The following is a 19,895-nucleotide window of genomic DNA, read 5'->3' on the forward strand; positions in this document are numbered from 1 at the left end:
GATTTTAGCATTGATTGCATAATTATAAGACCGATTAAGAAGTTAAGACAAATATTTAGAAAATTCTCATATATCTTGAAATTATATAATACACTTTAAAATCAGCTGTAAGTTAAAAAAAATACATGCCAAAGAATATTAAGGGAAATAAATACACATCCCACAAAACTTAGGGAGCACAGGAAAAAGCAGTGCCAATAAGAAAAATTGCTAAGTGTCTATACTAAAAAAAGAGAACAGTAATACAAGTGATGTAAATTTACATCTTATAATGTTAAAATAAAGAGAGCTAAGTAAGCAATAATAGTATTTTTAAATAAAGCTAGGAAAAATTCTACACATAGAATATCTGACAAAAAAAATACGAAGAAAATAAATATGTCTCAAAGTTGATTTTTATGAAAGATAACAGTGAATGCCTACATCACCTTGGGCAGTTCAGGCTCACACACTAACAGATTTTGTTCTGGGCCTTAGAAAGAGCAGGCGGAAGAGTCTGGTTCAACTACACCCCCAAGATTTCCCCTCCCATTTTTTTTTTCTGTGACATTACAATTGCTCTGCTTGTGCAATTGTTGTCTTAGATCTAGATCCTCTCTTAGAAAAATCTTGGCATTTTCTGGATTATGGTTTCAACCTGGTGGGAGCTCTTCTTCGGGGACTTTGAGTGACCTTCTGGAAAAGTACTTTGGAGGATGGGGATCATGCAGGTTCTTTCTGACATTTTGTCTAATATTAGGAGTTCTTTTGTTTCTCAACCGTGAATAAATGGCTTAGATCATTTTAACAATGAAGCCTTGCAAATTTTGGAACAGCACTGACCACCTAGGAGTGATTAAGGACGTGATAAACATATTGTAACTTAAGGATGATAAAAATCACTAATTGTCTGGTGACTGCCTAGCAGGGTAAGTGACATCCCATCCCTTCTTCCCTTCCCTTCCGTTCTTTTTTGGCACATCTATAAGAGCAAGAGACACCTCTATCAAGATCTCTTGCTGCTACTGTCATTCAGGGAGCAGGAGAAGAGGGAGAAGTGACTGGGTCATTCATGTCCCCTTTGGTATTTGAGCTTCATTTAAGTGAACTTTGTGCCTCCTGTCCCATGTGTTAGTCTGCTAAACCAGAAAGTTCAAATGTCTCTATTCTTTCAACTATAAATATTTGTTTTCCTTCTTTCTTTCTTTTTCTTTTTTTTTTTTAAATAAACATAGCTGAGCTCTGGCTCTCTGTGGTTACTAAGCTGTTACAGGAAGGACACAGTTCAGTTTCTCTGACTGAGGAAATCGAAAGCTATGAGCATTGATAGGAGGAGCCTTGTTGTGCTTCATCTCCTCTGTCCCGGGCTGTGAGTGCAGTGTGAGACACCCAGTGTTGCTCAAGTTATTAAGTGACTCTCCAGTGCTTTTTCTCCTGGTGATCTTTGAAAACATCTTATTTTCTTAACACTTCAAGAAATCTTATTTCTCAAGTAAAACAACAGCCGCCTGCTGAAGCTCTCAAGAGGTAGACTATTGCTGAAGACACTTCCAAGGAGGTGAGTCCTGTCGGTGCTTTCTATAGAGACCATCTGGACACCTCCCCCAAATCACAAGATCACCAGAGGAAATCAGTTTGGGCTCTTCCGGGTGGGGTGGGGTGGGGTGGGGTGAGGGGAGTAGGTGTGGGATCAGTTATGCTGAGAACAGGGACAACTGCAGTAACTGGGTTGATTCTCATGCTTCACTTAGAAAGGTAACAGACCTCTTTATTCTCCAACACTGAGGCCTGAATAAAGCGAAGTGCATTTTCATTATAACAGATTGTAAAATAATTTTTCTAAGTATTTGTTGGCATAAGTTGATAATTAGAGAGGGCTTTCATTGTCCTTTCAGGCCTGAATAAAAGACAAAATAGTGACATGAAAACTTATCATGAAATGATTTTAAGGGAAAAACACATCTCAACATAAAGTTGGATTATATGGTATTATCCCACTTTTACAAAACATAAGAACAAACAGTAGAAAATGCCTCCATTTCATAACCAGTTATTCCAATGCATACTACCTTAATATTAATAAACATATTTAACTTTTACTTTATCTCTCTACTCTATCCTGGTATTAAATATAGTATTTTAGTCATATTTGGACTTCTCCCTGCTTTCTTCAAAGTCAGGTGAACTTCAGTTGTGAGAGTTTGTATGAAAGAGGTGTGGTTGAAAGCAATTAAATATTTTATGTACCAAAAGACAGTTGTTAAATAAAAAATTTATATGTAACTTTTGGAAAGCATTATCTTTTTTTAGATCCTGGTATATAAACAATTTTGGAAATTCATGTGAAATTTTTAATGTTGGTTTCAGAATTATGTAAATGTTTGTTAAAACTTTATTTTTTTAACTGTATTAATTATTTTTTCTGATTTTTTTTCTGACTTTTTACTCTTTTCAGTAATAGAGATAAGCTAAAATATCAAGCTTCAATTATGATTTATCAATTTTTTATAGTTGTCTTTTTTATTTTATTTTATTTTTATTGGTACTGTTGATTGAACCCAAATGCACTCTACCGACTCTGAGCTACAGCACTGGCCTTTTCTTATTTTGCATTTTGAGATGGGGGTCTTACTACAGTTGCCCAGGCTGGTTTTGAATCTGTGATCCTCCTAAATCAGCCTTCTGAGTCACTGGGACTAAAGACACAGATCATCATGCTCAGCTTAAATTTCTATTGTTCACTTTGCATGTGTAAATGTATAGTGAAAAAAAGAGAGAAATATGCTACATATTACTGTTTATAGTCATAAAAAGAAACATATAGGGACAACAAATAACATCTATTTATTACTATTAGGTAAATACATGATTAGAATTGTTTTATTTTTCTTGGGCTTAAATCTTGTAGCATTAATGATACTTCCGTTCTTACAGTCAGTTAATACACAAAGAGATATACTGCTTGCTTTAAAAATACTGTTTGCATCATGAAACTTTTTTCAACATTTTAAGAATTTTTAAATGAACTTTTGTCTACAATCTATAGATAGATTTGATTTTTTAAATTCAAGTTTTGAAAACATCTCTTCACAGGTTTAACATTTAATGTGTATTAATTTAAATGATGTATTTTGGCTAGTCAGCCACCATTATTTCAAATTATAAGACTCTTTCTATGCTTCCTTCTCCTTTTGTCAATATTTTAAAATTTATATCTGCATTTTCCTTACATTAGTGAGCATTCAAGTCCTTCATTTCACACTAATTTTAATCCACCATTTTGATTTATTTCCTCTTTCCTTTCTCTTTGTTCACAGTCTTATTTTTACACATTGAAAGACCTGATCAAGTTAGTTTTGGACTCTGACTTTTTAGACTGCATCATTTACTTTTTAAGTTTTCATTACTGCATTATATTTATACATGATACCGGGGTCCATTTCAACATAATCACACAGACATGGAATATAATTTGGTCCACTTCACTCCCCAGTACTTCCTTGCCGTCTACTCCTCCCTCCCTGTCCCCGGCCCCCACTCTACTGGTCTTTCCTCTATTTACTTATAGATTTTTGAATTGGTACTTTATAGAAAATACATGAAGGTGAAATTCACTGTGGTGTGTTCATATATGTACATAGAACGATTGGGTCAATTGTGTTTTGTAGTTAGTTCCTCCTTTCTCCTGTTCCTTCTCCCTCCCTCCCAATGCCCTTCCTCTGCTCCACTGAGCTCCCTTCTATTTTCATGAAATCCCCTTTATTCCCCTATTTTTCTCTAGCATCTGCATATTTGACTACTTTTTTTTTTCCTCATATAGTTACTTTCTTAGATATTTATTACAAAAGCATGTTTGGTAGGTGTTTTTGTGTTGCCAATCTTCTGATTGTTAACATTGTTAGTCAATGTCACTCAAAATTCCATTTTGGCTACCTATAAAGTTACGGTTTCAAAATTATTTTGCCTTCAAGTTAGATTGGCAGCACTTCTCTGAAACCTTTAGGATCACTATGAAATTCCAAAATTGGAATACTTAAGAAAATGTATTTAATACACACATTATATATAGGGTTTTATGCCAAAGGACTAGTAGTATATAAAAGACACAACTCCCAAATCATATGAACTAATATTTTGCAGCTAGACATGTGGCTATTATACTAAAGTGGAATTTTACAATATTACACATGGACTTTTGCCACTTTACATCAGATGTTTTTGAAGTGTTTTTTTTTTTGTTGTTGTTGTTGTTTTGTTTTGTTTTTAAGTAAGCTCACATATTCACAACTTTAGGTTTTACATTTTTTTGTGTGTGTTTCAGACAAGTTCCCAAATATGGAATTTGGGGAAAAACACAGTTAAAAATTATTTCATGCATTTCTTTTTCTTTTTGTTTTTTTTTTGGGGGGGGGGTTGGTTTTGTCTGATTTTTGTCTCTTTGTCCTCCTTATTTTATTTTGCTTTTTGTTTTTTTTTTTGTTTTTCACTGGTTATAGTAATTTCTTCTGTTTGAGTTAGTCAGCTTCACAGAGACAAAAATATGGAACACTTCACGAATCTGCGTGTCAGCCTTGAGGAGGGGCCATGCTAATCTTCTCTGTATTGGTCTAATTTTAATGTATGTGCTGCCGAAACGAGCACGTTCTCCTTATTTTAAATAACTTTAAACTTACATAAAAAATGAAGGTGTTGAACAACAACAACAACAAATTCCAGAAACATGTTTTAGCTTATCAGTTGCTAACATCATTTATTTTTTTAAAATTTGGTGCATTATAATTATACATTAAAGTAGAACTTAGGGCTGAGGTTGTGGCTCAGCGGTAGAGCGCTTGCCTCACATGTGCAAGGTCCTGGGTTCGATCCTTGGCAACACATAAAAATAAATAAATAAATAAAGGTATTGTGTCCATCTACAACACACACACACACACACACACACATATATATATATATGGACTCATTATATGTTCACACATGCACACAGCATGATTTGCTCAGTTTCATCCCATAGTACCTCCCCTGTCTCCCCCATCTTCCCTCCCCCTTGATCCCCTTACTCTATTATACTGTTCTTCCCTCTATTTTCATGAGATATATTTTTAAATTGACCCTTTTTGCTCTCTAATTTATGCATATGAAAGAAAACATTGGACTCCTGACTGTCTGAGTCTGGCCTATTTCACTTAGCATGATGTTCTCCAGTTCCATTCATTTATAAGCAAATGACATAATCTCATTCTTTATGGCCTAAGACTCCAGTGTGTGTGTGTGTGTGTGTGTGTGTGTGTGTGTCTGTGTGTCTGTATCACATTTGTTTTCTCCGTTCATCTGTTGACAGACACCTACAGACACCTAGCCTGGTTCCATAGCTGAGCCTGAGTCTAACACTACACAGCCCATATTCTAAGCATTACAACAGTCGACTTTTCAAAATAGCCCTTCACCACAACTACTCTTGACACAACTCAACTATCCCCATTGATAGGAAAGAACTTTTTTAGATTTCCCTAGTGCAGCAAGTCTCAACCAATATCCCAAATGATATATCTGGTGGTTATACTTGTTATGAACGCACTTTTGGCCATTCACTCACATGGGCATATCCCATTTTTGAAACTTCTTTTTGTATGTGTAACACTGTTATGCTGATTTTCTCTCGTAGGCTCACCCATAACTTGAGAAATGGTGAATGAATACAAGAAAATTGTTCTCCTGAAAGGATTGGAGGTCATCAGTGATTATCACTTTAGCATGGTTAAGTCCTTACTGGCCAAAGAATTAAAACTGACTAGGAAAATGCAAGATGAGTACAACAGAATTAAGATTGCTGACTTGTTGGAAGACAAGTTTCAAAATGATGCCGGGCTGAACAAGCTGATATCGGTGCTCAAAGACATACCGATGCTTGAGGAACTTGCAGGAGAACTCAAAAGAGAGAAGATGAAAGGTAATTGAAACCCAACACTTTCTCCCTGACACTGCCCTACTTATGCTCACCTTGCCTGACCTTGAATGAAACCCCACTTTGGTCTAAGTCGGTACACCCCTTTCCCAGTTTGTGTCTCAGAAGCCATAGCGACGCTGGTACTTCAGATGCCAGCCAGTGGACAACTCAGGGCATTCTCTGTCGAGTGAATTTAGAAGAGAATGTATATTTGGGTTACAAATAAAAAACAAAAGCTAAAAGAAGTCATGAAAGAGGCTTCGGGCATACTACCTGAGAAAGTTTAGAAAATATCAAAAGTATAAAAATCATGGTTTAGATTTTATATATAACCATTAACCAATTATTGGAACCAGTTTATCAATACTATACCATCATCATTATTCTCTCCCGTAACAAAGGTAAGGCAACACTCTTAATGAAGACAGACCCCAAAGCCTTGTGAACTTCTTGTCTTGTAAAGTTACTTAATTAAATAAAAATGAAAAAGTCAAAGTTCACAATCACCATATCTCACTTCAAAAATCTATACTCTCTTTCCTTTCACTTGTTTCTATAATTTTAATGTATTGTATGAAAAACAGAATCAACCAGTCAGCATCATGAACACTGCGACTTTTTCAAAGGAGATAGGAGGAGGACAGGATTGGAAAAGGTTTGACTGCAGTGTGTGTACATCAGAGGACAGGAAGGATTAGCACACTGCACAGGGGATGAGCCAAAACAGCTTTGAGGAGCAGAAGGGGATGCCTGGGTTATGATGGCTGGTCTCCTTGAGCCAGGTTGAGCTAATGCAGTAGAGATAGACACAAGCTACCTAGCCCCACAGCAGGAACTGAGAGCCAATAATATGGAAACTGCTTCAGCCATTCTACCCCATCAGCCCTGGGTTTACATGGGTTCCTTTTTAATGCATTTGTTGTGATGAGAATTAATTCTTTCCCAGTAAAACCAAAAACCCCAGTGAAAAAGAAGCAAGAGGTAGATCCTGTCGCATGTACATCGATCACCAGCGACACAATGAAGACCCCTGAATCTCAGGTAAGTGTGCTCAAAGTCCCCCAGAAGAACTGCGATGGCTTTTCCATTCAGTCTATCAGACAGTTATTCATTAGTTTCCCATCAAGTTTTTAAAGTTACCGAACTGCATAATAATTGACCACATGACATAAATATATCTTCATTCCCTTTAGAGAGGTGTTAACTTGAAAATCAGATAGAAAAATGCTTTGCCCATGTTTACAAAAAAAAAAAAATTCTAATTCCAAGTCAGTCCCATTCTACCACAGAGGTAACTAGAGGAATGGTGTTTATAACTCTTTCTTCTCCCTTTGATGAAAATGTTTATGCCCCTGTCTTACAACTGGCCAGGGGATGGACTGCACTCTACAAATCCTACAAAAACATTTTTATTTATAATCAACCTACTACCTAATAATGAAAATGTGTTCTACTTCATTTGCTGCTGAGAATCATTAACAGGAAAGAAAATTAAACTATTTACAGAAAAGAAAAAAAGCAAGCTTAGAAAAGACTGAAACCAAAAAGAATAAGATTTCTGGAAGCAAAACAATTAAGAAGCCTGAGGATCAGACTCATCCTTCCTGTTCTACACTAGCCAGTGTGACCGCAAGCATGGACCATTTTCTGCCTGCTCAGATGCCAGCATCAACTCTATTCAGAGCTCCCTCAACAGAGGTACACTTTTCTTGTTCCACTTTCCCCAACCTAAATATAGACGTCAGACCTCAAAATTCTGATGGAAACCTCAACTTGGGAATAAATACATATAACCAATGACATGTAAGCAATTACTCTACCACAAGAGTATCTTACAATGATTAGTATTTAGTTACTTTCCTTATTCATTTAACATATCAGGAACACCTTTCTAAGGCATATATATATATATATATATATATATATATATATATATATATAATTATATAATAAGGCATATATATATGGAATTATATATTATATATATATATATATAATTCCATATATTATATTCCATATATATATCCAATTTATATTTCCATATAAATTACTGCATCTTGACCCTTTGCTCCCACAGGGATACTTGACAAATTTGAAATTATTGTTGAAGCAAGTTTTCTCTCTTGTGCTGATCTCAGGGTGGGGGAGGTGTAAAACCCAGCAGATTTAGGTGTGTGCATGAGTATGTTCACTTTCCCCTCTTCCAGTCTCTTTCACATCTCTTCTCTTAGTTGAATAATCTGTTAAATTTTCTTCAACACACACCATGTTCCCATCTTGTTCAGAATTTCTGCGCACCATGTATTTCCTCCACCTGGAAAACCCTTAGGTGACCAAACCTAATCACCCTCTGAATCCCAATATTGATACCCTGTCCTTGAGAACTCCTGCCTGAGATTCTATCCAGACCAGGGGAAAAACAAATGATGGGGCTCACTTGGATAGCATCTCAATTTTTTCCCTCTCCAGTTATGACCATTATTACAAATGAATGCTCTGATTAAGTTGTACCACTTTCAAATCAGACTTTTCCATTTTTACAAGTTTTAGAATCAGTGTCAGTTTAATAACACATAAAAAATCTACTTTTATTTTAAAGAGAGGTAGTATTTTTTTTTCCAGAATATGCACTGAAGATTCTGGATAAGAAAGATGGGTAACAGAAGGAAAATCACAACACCATCAACATTCTTTCTTTTTTGTTTTTTTTCTACACAAGTAACACATGATTACTTACAACCAGTCAAGCAAAAAAACCCAAAAACCTAATTTTTAATTAGCTCTCATCCTACCAACTTTTTTCTTTGTGTCTTTTCAGATATTTTTCTTGGAGCTGGGGATATAGCTCAGTTGGTAGAGTGCTTGCCTCACTTGTACAAGGCCCTGGGTTCAATTCCCAGAACCAAAAAAAAAAAAAAAAATCAGATATTTTTCTTCATACTCTATAGTAAATTTTCCCAGTAGAGTATCCTACCATGATTAGTATTTAGTTACTTTCCTTTTTCATTTAACATATCAGGAATACCTTTCTAAGTCCTTAAATAAAAATATAAGTGGTTATTTAATGACTATATAATGTTGACATACATAAATGTAATTTGTCTTAAAAATAATTTTCTATAGATTGATATTCCACTATCCCAACCACAGTGCCCTTCTCATGGACATGCTTGTACTGTGTCCACTGGAAGTCCTTTATGTCCAGTAGAGTGTTGAATCATTTCTTTTATGCATGCACTACAATTTTCTTGTCAATTTGAATCTTGTTGTTAGTAATGCTTTTCTTATGTCTGAGTCAATACTACTAACAATGTTGCTCTTGGAAAAGCATTCCTTGTGGGGCTGGGGATGTGGCTCAAGTGGTAGCGCGCTCGCCTGGCATGTGGGCAGCCCTGGTTCGATCCTCAGCACCACATACAAACAAAGATGTTGTGTCCGCCGAAACCTAAGAAGTAAATATTAAGGAAAAAAAAAAAGAAAAGCATTCCTTGTGCTAGAGTAATTGGTTACACTAATAAAAAGTCAAATCCAAGTCCAATCACCCTCAGGTGAATACTGTGCATAGTGTACTACCAGGGCAGAGCATTTGCAGTGCTTTGGTAAGTGGGGACAATTAACATCTCTATATACTTGCACCTGTGAAGTTCAGAGCCTATTATTTCCCCACACACTTTCTCTTACAGATCAGCCAACTTCCTCTCTGTTAAAACACTCTGCTGAAATTCAGTGAGCCCAGACCACTGTGGAGAAAAGAGATTGGAGTCTATCCCTGGTTTTAAGGAAAGCTATCTACCTGGTTTAAGGATATGGCTCTGAACAGAATACCTCTGCCTAAGCCTATTTAAAAATAGGAGATTTCAAGCCAGCCAATGCCTTTCTCAGCACTTGTAATAGATTATTTCCTGGGAAGAGCTATTACAATTTGAACTCTCAAAATGGCCCTGAGTATTCTACTGGTAACCAAAAACTTTTGAGATTGTTAACCTGATAATCATCCTTCTCCATTTTCAACACTACTCAATTTCTTTTTTCCTTTTTTTTTTTCTTTTTTTGTATTGGGGGGTGTCACTTAAGTAAATAAAGAATAGACTTGAATTTGTTACTTATTATATTGCAATCTATAAGTTCAGTGCTTCATAAAAATGTCTTCATCATCTCCCACCTGTACTGTTCATGCTGAGGGTCCTGCTTTGCTTTGGAAAGATCATTCTGTTTCAGTGGGAGCATTTTAACTTCCACTCCTGCTGTCGGCTGCTTCATACTTCCTCTAGATAAACTATATGGATTCATTAACCTTTCCTTCCTCTCTAACATATCTCTAGCTCTAATTATTCATGAAAGTTGCTGGGCCCAATGTTGGGATTGAAATTTTTCTCACTGAAAGGTGATTTTTATATTTCCTCCTGAACTTGTAGATTTATTTCCCTGTGTCTGTTCAACCTAGCATCAGAAAAAGGCCCAATGTCATTTGGCTTCCAGAAGAAGTGTCCTCCACAAAGGCCCAATGATCGTGATGGTGCTGAAAGCAACAGACCCATTTGAATATGAGTCTGCCGAAGAGGGGAAAAGTTCAATGTTCCACACCACAGTGGCTACTGAGAATCAGTTTTTCCAAGTGAAGGTTTTCAACACCAACCTGAAAGAGAAATTTACAAAAAATAAGGTCATTACTATCTCTAATTACCTTGAGTGCAAAGGAATCTTGGAGGTAAATGACGTATCAGTTGTGTCTGAAGCTGGTCTTGACCAAAAGATCGAGGTCCCCAACAGTGTTATCAAGAGAGCAAATGAAACTCCCAAGATCGATCATCTTCATAAACAAGCACCAGGAACATTAGTGTATGGGTTGTTTATGCTACATACGGTAAGTTTTTTTTTTCTTTTTTTTAGAATTGCTTTTTTATTTTTCTCCACCAACATTTGAAATTAAATGTCTGCTTACTGGCTAAATGTTGGATCCTAGGATTCTACCCCGACTACAGACACAGAAGGGGAAATAGGACTAGGTGACCTTTTAACCTACTATTTCCCAAAATTCCTCCCAGAAAATTCTTTGCAAAAGTTTCACTAAGAAGTCTCATTTCCCTAGTTATCATTACCTATCCACAGTCACAGTGAGCAAGGACAATGCATGGCACAGAAAGATATTCTTGGAGTCTTATTCCTTTGAACTCTATTGCAACTATATAATTCCTCACTTATTTCCTTCTTTCCTTCTTTTTCCCCTTTCCTTTTGTTTGACGAATGGATCGCCCAAAAAAGGATGAATTCTGCTTGTAACATGCATTCAGAGGAATAAATGGATTGATTATATTCTCCTGAGTGCAAAAACATTTAATAGGCAATGATCTAATCATTCAGTCATATCTGTTGTATTTTATTTATTTCATCGATAATTCATGAAGAGTTTATTGAACAATTTAGAATTATTGTATGGCATGATATTTGAAAGGCAAGTTAATCTAATCTCCTCATCTAAAAAAAATAATACAGACATTTCACTGACAGATCAATGCTCAAATCCAGAGCATCAGTATTCTGCATTCAATCGATAAAAAAATTAACAAACTTTTGTGAAACTCAACTAACATCTTATAAACTTAACTGCTTTATAACTGTGTATGCCTGTCTTTTAATATTGCCTCTTCATTTTATATTGATTATTTATTATACCCTTTTTAAGAGAAGATCCTTATTTATGCAATTATAAAGTTGATGAATAACAGCTTAATGTGTGAGACTCTATGCAGTATGAAGTGAGGAACATAGGTTACCTGGAATAATGTTATTGGAAAAAAATAAGTCAATGGAGAAGGTTTCAAAAAACATTAGGAAGTCACTAGAACTTCATTGTTATATAGATCCCCTGTTGAACAGTAGTAACAAATGTCCATTTATATCTGCATAAACAGAGGAGCCATAGAAGTTCACTAGACCTATGATCACATTAATTCCAGGTTTTCTAAAAGGAATCAAATCTATTCCTGAGGAGGAAGCATTAGAGACCAGGAAGAAAATTCATTGTTCTAGAATTGTTAGAAAATGCCTAGAAGAAGAAAAGCAAAAATTAGGAAAACAGGCAAAGAAAAGCAACTTTATTTGAGAAGATCTTGCCAAGCTACATGTAGATCTATGCCTATAATCGACTTCTTACATTTTGTATTGACTTTGTCTCAAAAGTTTTCTTAAACATATGATGTATTTTCTGAAACTGAATGTTCGTTTCATTTTCACAGAAAAAAGTGAACAAGAAGAACACAATCTATGAAATACAAGATAATACAGGAAAGATAGACGTGATGGGGAGTGGGAAATGGCACAATATCCAGTGTGATGAAGGGAATAAACTTCGACTCTTCTGCTTTCAACTGAGAACAATCAACAAGAAGCTAACACTGGTGTGTGGAGATCACAGTTTCATTAAGGTAGGAACTAGACAGAGCATAAGTTTGCCAAAAGGGAAATCAGGTTTTTTTAGCATTTGAGAAACCATCTTCCTAGTGTGCTACGTGAACAGTTCAGTGGGTAAGAGGATTCAAATAATGCCCTCGCCCTCGTTTCTGAGTAGAAGGTTTTTCTTGTTTCACAAGATATTAAGGAAATGGAACCAGGTGCAGTGACTCATGCCTATAATCATAGCAACTGGGGAGGCTAACGCAGGAGGATCACAAGTTTGAGGCCAGCCTTGGCAACTTGGTGAGACCCTGTGTCAAATAAAAAATAAAAAGGCCTGGGGTCGTGTTCAGTGGTAGAGTGCCCCTGGGTTCTATCCCCAGTATCAAAACATGAAAGAAAGAAAAAAGATACTAAGGAAATGACATTTGTATGGGTTTCAAAAGAATATTATAATTGTGCTGAATAATAAAATATCTCATGAAATTAAGAAGTCATTTTCAATAATGATCTAGAACAAGGGTTTTAAATAAGACACATCTGATTTGAATCCTGCCTTCAACACTCACCAGTTGACTGATTTGGGGGAAATAATGTAATTGGTCTGCTAAAATAATGGAGCACTCCACTTTCTTGGGTTGTTTTGAACATTAAGGGAGAAAATGAATGTATATTATTTATCTCACTGCTAGGACATGATGAGAAATTAATCTAGATAGGTATTATTTTTCTAATCCAGGGGAAAATGACTAAGGCAAATTCTCTAAAGTATAAACTAGCTCTATAAATTCTGCAGAGCTCAAACTCAGTAGATGTGGAACACCATAGGAAGATGAGGCCAAATAATTTAAAAAAACAAAAACAAAATGCTAGGTAAATGTTTTTTTGGTTTTTTTGTCAGAAATATAAAATGGGAAATTAATTGTGAAAATCACTGAAAGGTGTGTAACCGTCTATCCCCAATACCAATAAATGCTGTTTTAATTGTGTGTGACTCTCCCATCAGGAGGGACAGAGGGTTTTAAAGGAACTCTTCAAGGTTACATTCCAGATGTGCTCTGATAGGGGGTCCCAGGGCGCCCCAATAGCATGTTAGAATTCACTTGTTAATTTGGGAGTTATTCACTTCCCAGCTCCTCAGCAGGCACCTCCTTCCTGTAGCAGGTATGTTCAAGGCCAATTAACTAGGGGAAGAAAGGGTAACACTGTCTCCCTAATCTTGTTAGGGGAGGGGGAGAGGTTAGAAGAGAGGATAAAAACAAAACCAAACATGTTCTTTTAAAAAATAAACCTTAGAGCAATAGGGCTATATTCAGAAGGTGAAGGGACCACTGTCACATTTGTAAGATTTTAAGAATGCCCGATTCTTCCTATCTCCTCTCACATGGAGATATATAGATCTGATGGGAAGCTCTGAAATAAAACAGCCTGAGGACTTTGACATTTTTGCAAAAAGAAAGATTCTGGTAACCATGTTAGAAAGACCTTAGAAAGAAACTAGGTTTGGAGACAGGATTGTAATCAAAAGCTTGGTCCTTATTCCCGATGCCAATTCAATAATGAGGACATGATTTTGAGAAAAAGGGAAAAAAAAAAAAAAGTTTTATTGCTTTGCTGGTAAAGGAGAAACACAGGGGACTCCTGTCCCAGAGGCTGTGATGCTGCCCATCAGAAGGAACAGGGGGATTTCAAAGGAGCTATTCAAAGGCTATATTCCAGGTGTACCCTGACAGGGGATCCCAGGCACCCTGATGATATGTGAGGATTCACTTGTTACTTTGGGAGATATTCTCTTGGTGGATCCTCCGGGCCAACCTCTCCTTCCTGTGGAGCACCCAGAACTCAAGATAATCTTGTTCCCCACCCCCAGGTTAGGGAGGGGGAGAAGGAGGAGAGGAAAAAGGAAAACTGTCTCCTCAGAGCAAGGCGGGCTAGATTCAAAAAGTGAAGTGGACCATTGTTACAGAATCAGAAGCAGTGACATCTAGTATCTGCTCATATACTATGTTTGTTAAATAACCAGAAAATTTTTAAAGTGTTTATTAAAACTTTGGCATTTTGTAATGTCAGATGTACTCATGCCACCAAAATCTGCAAAAGCTATATATATATATATATATATATATATATATATATATATATATATATATATCAGGGCTTTGAAAAAGCAGGCAGCTAGTTTACCAAAACACCACAGGAGGATATTTCAGAATTCTATTTAAGAAGGGGAGATCTGCTGTATAGCTAAGATATGTATATTTTTGCTAAGTGAAGAGCACCTCAATAAACATGGGTTGTACAAGTTAAAAAAAGGGGGGTGTCCTTGTCCCAGTGGATGGATGGTTAACTGAATGCAGGCGGTGAGCCAGATTGAGAAAAATAAGTAGAAATTATAAAAATAAGACAAAGACTCATTTAAAAGAGAAAAGCAGGGGTGGAGGGGGATTGGGGGGCGGGTAGTGGGTGACCAGTTCTGGTAGAAACTGGATCTAACAAAGGAAGGAAAGCCTGTGTGTTTATTTTATAGTTAGGAACAACAAAGAGTTTCAGTGTGAAGAACTTCTTGAGATAAACAGGATGAAATGGGGGAAAACCACATGTTTGGGGCTTAATAGATTATATCCATCTCTGGGCTGGGATTTAAAATCCTGACTTTTTGATTTAGTGAATTCAATGACAAGCACAGAATTTCCCCTGTCAACGGAAGTCATCTTGCAAATCTGGGCATTCCCCTGGTAACCACGTGGATCCCAGAAACAGCGCTTTGTCATCCAGGGTTTCACATAGCTCAAGGCAATGATTTATAAACTGCTCAGGACAAAGGGAAAGTCAAATAAGTTTGGAACTAATGGAGGGAAAAAGTGTCTTTTGCAGGAAGATTATGAGTTTGTGACTAAGTGCTGATGGTGAGAAAGAAAAGATTCAAGGAACATTCAAGCATGATTCCAAGATAATGTTAAATGGTTCTGCAAATCACTAACACGGAGAATGCAGGGGAAAAACATGTGCTGGGAAATGAAAGCATGTTGATTTGAGCTGTCTATATGATAGCCAAGAAATATCCATTGATCAATATGAAGATCTGTAGATCTGGATGTACATCTGTAGAACCAAACAGTAATTTTGTGCTAGAGATGTACATATTTTTAAGTTTAGAGATACATGCTAAAATCATTCCTTTGGATAATAATATCAAAAATAAATAATAGTATAATAACATTGCACTTATATTAATAGAAAATACCTGCTGAATACTCATTATGTGCTGAGATTTGAAACCATGATAGAGCTATAGTAATTGTACCCATTTCATAGATGTAGATTCTGACACTCAGAAGCTGTAACATGCTCTGACATAGCCTATAAACGGAGGAACTGAGATCCAGCCAAGGCTGTCTGGTTCCAGAAGCAGATTCTTAGGTGAGATGAATGAGACTATCAAACAGTGAAGAAAGAGTCATAAGAAAGACAGGAGTGGCTGGAGATAAAGGATACTACCAATGAGAGTGAACAAATGCAAACAGGGAGGTCAAAGGTGAAATGGAAAATAGAAAAATAGGCAATAAAAACAAGTTGAAAGAGGAAGAAGGTCAACATAGCTCATGCCAGACACAGATGACCAAGGGATCCCCAGGGATTTGGAATAACTTCATCTTAAAGCAAAAGGTGCTATCTTTTAGGGAAATGCGGGTCCTGGCCCATAGCAAAATAGCTGGTTGATTCCACATGGTATCATGCTCTCTGTCTCAGACCCAAACAAACACATTCCCACATACCAACCCACACAAGGGTCCACCAGGAGATTCTTGATAAAACTAATGAGAGCTAAACTCACATATAAACAGTCCAAGTAAAAATATTGATGGATTGTGACACAGAGACATGCCTTAATGCAAGAACCCATGTATTCTACCTCTACCTGCTAATCAGAGGAGAGCACCGAGGAAACAATTCTTTAGGTCGCCTCCTTCCCCTTTTCTGATCCAATCAGTGCTGCACGCTGATTAAAGTAGCTCTTCCTCTTTACTTATAGTTCCCCTTCACCACTTTTGAGGAACTCCTGTCCTGTTCAAATACACCCACGATGGTCATGAGGCTCCAGATGACGGGAAAGGACTCACTTAATATTGAATAATATCATAAAGAAGAAAAGTGAGCAAAAATCAACAGCCTTTGAGAGAAGGGAAGGGACTGGTGTGGCCCATGAGATGAACAGACACTGACGGGCCACAGAAATGCAGGGCTTTTCCTCGATGGCTGGGATCTCACTGTGTCTTCTTTACCTCTCTTCAAGGTCATCAAGAGCGCAAAGAACAAGAAGAGAGAAAGCAGTGCTAATTTAAGCCTGGAACTTGAAGTACAGAACTTCCCTATAAATCATTTCAGTGATACGATTAAAGTTGAGACTTTCATGTAAACAATAGCATCAGGGGCAATACCCAACCATATTAAGAGTTTTACATTTGAATTGTTATTTTCTTTTATAAAACTTTCTTATTATTTTCCTTTCTGTAAAACTACTTTTTGCTTTTATAATATTCATAATGTAAAAATTCAAATAAAAAATCTTTAAAAGGATATTATAGTTTCAATCTAAGAGTACCCCTGCCCCCAAATAAAAACCTCATGCTTTGTAAGTATGATCCTCAATATAACAAGGTTCAGAGGAAGGATTTTAGATCATGATTAGGGTTTTTACATAATCAGTGGATTAATCCATTTGTGGAATTAATCCACTGATAGCTGAATGGACTACAGGTTTGTAATTGTAGGTGTGGCTGGAAGAAGTAGGTCACTGGGAATATGACCTTGGAGTATATTTGTCCCTGGCTTCTTCCTGGATGCCATAAGCTGAATAGCCTTCCTTTACCAAGCTCTTCTGCCATGAAGTTCTGTTCATCTCGGGCCCTGAACAATGGAGTTGTCCAGCCATGGACTGAGACAGGAGAAACTATGAGCCCCAAATAAACTTTTTCTCCTCTAAAAAAAAAAAAAAAGGATATCTTTCCCACAAACTGCCAGATATGTTCTCTTTAATGCAATAGTGCACTGCTTTGGTGTGGTTGATTTGTGTGCTGTGAGGCATGAGGGGTGGAGCACAGGTTATCAGCCTTGGGGTCGGCATTCTGATTGTGATTTTCAGAGTTATTCCTAAATCCATCTAAGCTTGGCAAGCTTGTACCCTGAGAAAGGGTTCTGTTGGTCAAGAGAAAAGAATTTAGGTTTTACAATAAAACCTACTCTACATGACAGTAAGTATTGCCTATAGAAATAAAATGTATAAAGTCAATATTTAAAATGTAGCTACTGTCTTTTTTTTCTGGTGATAGAAGAGTAGCATATCCACTGTTTTAGTCAGCTTTTTCGCTGCTGTGACTAAAAGATCTGACCGGAACAATTTTAAAGAGGAAAACTTTACTTGGGGGCTCACAGTTTCGGAGGTCTCAGTCCATAAACAGCCAGCTCCATTCCTTGGAGCTTGATATGAGGTAGAACATGGTGGCAGAAGAATGTGGTAGAAAGAAGTGCTCACATGATGATCAGGAAGTAGAGGGAGACTCAACTCAGCTCACCAAATGTCTGCTCCTTTGGCATGCCCCCAGGGGCCCACATCCTCCAGCCACATCCAGCCTACAGTTACCACTCAGTTAATCCCTATCAGACATCAACACGCTGATTGTGTTAAGGCTTTCATAACACAGGCACTTCACCTCTAAGCCATTTTCACCTCTTTTTTTTTTAATATTTACTTTTTAGTTTTCAGTGGACACAACATCTTTGTTTGTATGTGGTGCTGAAGATCGAACCCATGCCGCACGCATGCCAGGCGAGCGCGCTACCGCTTGAGCCACGTCCCCAGCCCCCATTTTCACCTCTAAGCATCGTCTCACACATGAGCTTTGGGGGGACACCTCACTTCCAAACCATAACACCATAGCAATAATATAATTCAACAAAATAACATGAATTGACAGTTCTCATGCTTTGAACAATATACAACTTAAAGATAAGCGCTCAAATTCACAAAGCAAGCTCTACAACTCTCCCAGATACCTGGGAAGATTTTCTGATAAGGCTAATGGGCATTTGGGAAATCGCGGCAGTCACGCTGGGCATAAGAGGAAAGTACCATTCTCATGACACCTAAGAGCTGGCATCTTGAGAAAAGGAAAAAATAAAGAGACGGATCCCACTTATTAGCTGAGTCCTGCGGTTGCACATCTAAGGGATGAGAAAATGTGACATCTACAGAGAGCATCTGCTTCGGGGTTGAGAACAGAAAAGAAAGGTAAATGTGAAAATAGTGTGGAAAATACAGGATATTGCTGGAATAGTGACCCATCTGGTAAAAACTGGGTGTCAAACTAACAAAACAGGAAAGTTACATCTTAGGATTGACATATAACCACATCAATGGTTATAACAGCTCAGTTCACAATAGAACCCCATAAGAATGGGGTCTTAATTAGAATAAGATATATTCCATATTCTGTGCTTGTGTAATTGTATCAAAAAGGATTTCTACTGCCATATATAACTAAGAAGAACTAATAAATTTTAAAAAAAAATTTTAACTTATTTTTTAGTTGTAGTTGGACACAATACCTTTATTTCACTTATTTATTTTTACATAGTGCTGAGGATTGGACCCAAGGTCTTGCACATGTGAGGCCAGCGCTCTACCGCTGAGCCACAACCCCAGCGCCCAAAATAAATGTTAACTGTAAACATTTTTAAGGAAAAATAAAAGAAGAGCAAAGGTTATATAGCAGACTAACAACTGTCTCTGTCTATCCTAACAAAGCCTGAAATTGAGCCTCAACTGATTCAGATAGTCTGAGTTCTACTGAAGTAATATTGAGCAAAGAAATTTTTTAGGATTCATATCAATTAACTGTAATAAGAAATAAAAAATAAACTTACAATTGTGAATGCTCAGACAATAATTAAAACAACTATGAAAAAAAAAAAATAGCCAGAATCAGTACCTGAAAAATGGCAGATTTCAAAATGATCCAAAGTTTTCCTGAGACATTATTAAAAATTTAAATACATACTCTAAAATCACTAGGCCCATCTTTTAGCCAATATAAAATGATCCTGGGATGGCCTAGGTCTTATGTTTGTCAAAGATTTCCAGCAGATACTGTCAATATGTGCAAAAATGAAAAGTAAGACAGGCTAAAATAATTAGAGTTAAATATGTTATAACATTAAGTGAACATCTAAACAAGAGAAGTGGAAATTATAAGAGGTGAATAGAAATTCCGGAACAGAACATTTTAGTAACTAAAATTTAAAACTTAACTGAATTAGCTTAAGAGCAAATTGAAGACTGCAGAAGACAGAGTAAGTAAAAATTGTTATACTGTCTATTCAGAGGTACAGAGAGAAAAAAGTTGAAGGTAAGTGAACATTGCAAAAATAACAGAACCCTCTTATGCCAGTAAGGGGAAGGAAGGAAGGGAGGGAGGGAGGGAGGGAGGGAGGGAGGAAGGAAGGGCTGGAGTTGTGGCTCAGTGGTAGAGCACTTGCCCAGCCTGTGTGAGGCACTGGGTTCGATGTTCAGCACCAC

At 36.9% G+C, this 19,895-nt stretch overlaps 1 protein-coding gene and 1 non-coding gene across 2 annotated transcripts in view; one reads left to right on the plus strand and one right to left on the minus strand.

Annotated features, from left to right (window-relative positions):
• The first annotated feature begins 548 nt into the window (after positions 1 to 548).
• LOC124082587 (gamma-interferon-inducible protein 16) overlaps positions 549 to 19,895 on the plus strand; it is a 46,798-nt gene continuing 27,451 nt past the window's right edge. The window contains 8 exon segments of the mRNA XM_058574127.1: positions 549 to 908; positions 1,215 to 1,537; positions 5,645 to 5,929; positions 6,873 to 6,967; positions 7,433 to 7,624; positions 10,371 to 10,790; positions 12,163 to 12,351; positions 16,614 to 16,728. Of these exon segments, the coding sequence (XP_058430110.1) occupies positions 5,665 to 5,929; positions 6,873 to 6,967; positions 7,433 to 7,624; positions 10,371 to 10,790; positions 12,163 to 12,351; positions 16,614 to 16,728 (1,276 nt within the window). The 5' untranslated portion in view covers positions 549 to 908; positions 1,215 to 1,537; positions 5,645 to 5,664.
• LOC124082663 (U6 spliceosomal RNA) lies at positions 4,514 to 4,620 on the minus strand. Its single transcript, XR_006848450.1, has one exon. It is a non-coding gene; the product is annotated as a U6 spliceosomal RNA (small nuclear RNA).

This window comes from Marmota monax, unplaced genomic scaffold (assembly GCF_021218885.2).
Source record: "Marmota monax isolate L192 unplaced genomic scaffold, Marmota_monax_Labrador192_F-V1.1 WCK01_AAM20220418_F8-fsc00145, whole genome shotgun sequence".
Classification (NCBI taxonomy): domain Eukaryota; kingdom Metazoa; phylum Chordata; class Mammalia; order Rodentia; family Sciuridae; genus Marmota; species Marmota monax.